This window comes from Pistacia vera, unplaced genomic scaffold (genome assembly GCF_008641045.1).
Source record: "Pistacia vera cultivar Batoury unplaced genomic scaffold, PisVer_v2 Contig259, whole genome shotgun sequence".
NCBI lineage: Eukaryota > Viridiplantae > Streptophyta > Magnoliopsida > Sapindales > Anacardiaceae > Pistacia > Pistacia vera.
This window is the reverse complement of record NW_022196067.1, coordinates 1,104,106-1,107,594: the sequence shown is the minus strand read 5'-3', so window position 1 is coordinate 1,107,594 and position 3,489 is coordinate 1,104,106. Positions and strand designations below refer to the sequence as shown.

The window sequence follows — 3,489 nt, the reverse complement described above, 5'->3', positions numbered from 1 at the left end:
GAGAAAGGGGTGTGAGAATGATTGCGTCGCGCTTAGGATTTAGGGATTGTTAATATGGACCAGTTTTTCTGCCGATTCTAATATTATCCGATTTTATCCGGTTTAAAACGTTTTAGTGCTTATAATGGTTTTGAGAGTGAACCGAACCGGATACGTGACCGGTTCACGGTCCAACCGATTGGACTGACCAGTCCGGTCTGGTTTTTAAAACAATGGGCAGGTCACACTGTTCATTCCGTTTGATAACGGGTTTAAACGGTTTTTAATTAATAACGGGTTTTATATTAGTTCAAACCAGACACACAACCGAATCCTGATTGAACCGGTTAGACCGGCCAGTCCGGTCCAGCTTTTAAAACAGAGCAGAGCCCTTGGCTAGTTCAAGGCCCAATTCGGTTTTCAAAACATTGATTAGCATCACTTATAATAACAGAAAATTCAAAACGTAAATATGAAAATTTTGTATTGAAAAGATGTTCAAAATGAAATGATACGCAAAAATGCAACAAAATATGAGTTATACTACAGTATCACAAAATACTAGACATCAATTTGTCTGAAATACGAAACACAAGCATACTCTACCAAAAAACCAACATATAACCACAACCACTTAGCCAGAAAAATAAGTTTTAAGATTGATCACTTAAAGCACTTGGCGTCCAATAGAGCCTCTTCCTCAAAAGGCTCTTGATCTTCGATCATCTGATTCACCCGTTCCTTTTGGGATTCATCTGAGATGTCAACCTTCTTCCATTCATACAACTCCATGTCATAGCACTCATCAATGACAAATTGTGGAATTTCTTGTCCACGGAACAGCCACAACCCCTTGACTTTGAATGGAGGCTCAGAGCCGATCACTAGCATCTTTCCAAATGCATACTTGCGAGCGAGATCCATTCTTTGAAGGAATCCACCAACCTTGTTCAAAGTGACAAATGATACAGTGTTTTCGTCATTGTATTTGTAATCACAGAACCATAGTGAATAACCCTCAGGATCGTACATGTCCCAGAATCCTGAACACAAATTAGGTTCAAACAATGAATAACAATAATTTGGAGACATTACTTATGTAACTTATGTCTATTTCTATAAAAACAAAAAAGATGAATTCCAATAAACTAGGCCACAGAAAACAGGTAAATACTATGTGCATATATTTTGAAAATAGTAACCAGCATCACCGTTAAGCGTGTTAAATGATAAGGGAGGACAGAGTCAAATACCTTTAATAGCAACTTCACGGAAGTTGGTTTTGGTGTTCGAGTACAGTCTCTTCCACTCATCTAGTATCATCTTACTTGGGGGCAGCAGATCAAGAGGGTTCTTTGGCTTGGGCTTTGGTGCCTCTTCCTCCTCAGCAGCTTCAGCTTTGGGTTTCGATGCCTCCTTTTCTTTCTTTGGCACCTCTTTGGGCTTTGGTTTAGTTTCCTTTGCTGAAGCAGGCTTTTTTGCAGACTGAACAACTGGGACAGAATCAGTTTGCTTTACATCACCCATAATCTTCTTAAAATTTGGTTGGTTAACCAAGGTCCAAAAGTATCGCTCTACATGTGGGAACTCAGAGGTGAAACTCTTAGTCATGATACGAGTAAATCCCCAGTACAAGTTGCAAGTCATGATAATGTCAGCCAGGGTGACAGAGTGCCCAACCAAATATGTGTTTGAAGCCAAATATGAATTCAAAGCAGCCAATGCTCTCTTCAGAGCAGTAATAGCTGCTTCTTCAGCCTCCACATGTAAAAAAGTTAGACAAAATTAGGTCAAATTAAGTAGACAATGACATATTGAATAAGAAGTGGAAGATATATTTAAACATTTATAAAGTTTTCAACAAAAAATAAACTACTTAAATAGTGATGGAAACAGCGTGCTCTGTTTGTTTATATTAAACGCCCTTCGTCAACATTCTATAACTGTTTAGCTCCTTTTTTATTCATCCATTTAAATAGTAAGGGAGTATTGGGCTATTCTCTAGCTCTCTTTTATCAATATAACTTTCATAGTTTCTTAGCAGAAAAAATTTATATATATATATATACTCCCACAAAATAATAGTTCATTCAAAAGGTCCAAGTAGAAGCAACACAGTTGACATTTGAAAACACCATCCATGCAGCAATTGACTCACAAGTAGAAGAAATCCCGACAAAGCCAAATTATGAAAGCCTAAGTTAAGATCCAATGTAATATTATAAAGGAACAAGAAGGCAAGCCTTTTTTTTTTCTAATACAAAATTGAACTAGCAGACAAATTCATTCCAACGAAAAGAAATATGGTCAACTAAAATTCCAATAAGAAATAAGAGATAGAGAAAGGGGGGAAAGAGAGAGAAGAATGGCACAATTTAAAAATCTAAATTAAACACATAAGAAATAAGGGTGCACTTGGTTCATTATTCCGATACTTTTTAGATTAATATTTTGAAAAAAATAAAATTGGATGGTTATTACGATGTAGGATTTGAAAATTAACAAAAATACCCTCCTAGGTTTGTTTATTTACTAAACACCCTAATAATAAAATTTTGAAAATTAACAAAAACATCCGCACCCACCCATTAAATACCGACAGCCGGCCATCACCATCGAAGGGTGGCCGAAGTCGCTGTATCAGCGCACGACCAGCGGGATCTAGCCGATCGTGCGCCGATTTGGTCTTTTCCGACCAGATCCACGGTGGATCTAGTTGGAAAAGGCCAGATCTACAACTAGATCTAGCCATTGACGGAAGATCTGGCCGCATTTGGTCGTTAACGACGGCCAAAGATATGGTGGATCTGGTCGAGAAATGCCAAATCGGCAGCTAGATCTAGCCATTGACGGAAGATCTAGCCGCATTTGGTCGTTAACGACGGCCAAAGATATGGCCATCGTTGACGACTGGCTATAGCCAAAGATCTGACCGTCAACAACCAGATCTTTGGCCATAGATCTGGCCTTTTCTGGCCAGATCCATAGTGGATCTGACCACCTTCTAGTGGTGGTGGCCGAAATCTAGCAAATGTGGGTTGGTGGGGTGTTTTTGTCAATTTCTAAAAAAAAATTTTGAGGGGTGTTTAGTTTAATTAACAAACCTAGGGGGTTTAAAAAGAATTGAATAAAGTAGAATAATATTTTGAGAATAAGGAAATAAATGTTTATTTTGGATAGAATAGGGAATAGAGTAGTGAAAAATTGTGTACCAAAGGGGCCCTAATTATTTCTGGATATTTAAAAAAAAAAAAATTTGTTATTTGATTAAACCTTAGAAGGTCGAGAAAAACCCCTTTTCAATATTTGACATTAGCAAGATTTTTTTTTTTTAATTTTTTGATAGTATGTACTTAAGATAATTACACTATCATGAAAAAATTCCTCTTTGATTTGTATTTATCATTTAGAGAACACTTATTTTAAAACCTAAAAAGAGAAAAAAGATACAAGTTATATTTTATTACTTCATAAACACTTTAGGGTCGTTTGGTTCAAGGAATATTGTAT

The 3,489-nt window shown here is 36.8% G+C and overlaps 1 protein-coding gene across 1 annotated transcript; it reads right to left on the bottom strand.

The window, feature by feature from the left end:
* Window positions 1-458: 458 nt before the first annotated feature.
* Window positions 459-1,764, bottom strand: LOC116132667 (elongation factor 1-gamma-like). The gene is made up of 2 exons (XM_031418335.1): window positions 1,233-1,764; window positions 459-1,022 (listed from the first exon to the last, which is right to left on the bottom strand). Exons 1-2 carry the CDS (start codon window positions 1,624-1,626, stop codon window positions 643-645), a joined length of 774 nt encoding a protein of 257 aa, XP_031274195.1. The 5' UTR covers window positions 1,627-1,764; the 3' UTR covers window positions 459-642.
* Window positions 1,765-3,489: the final 1,725 nt, after the last annotated feature.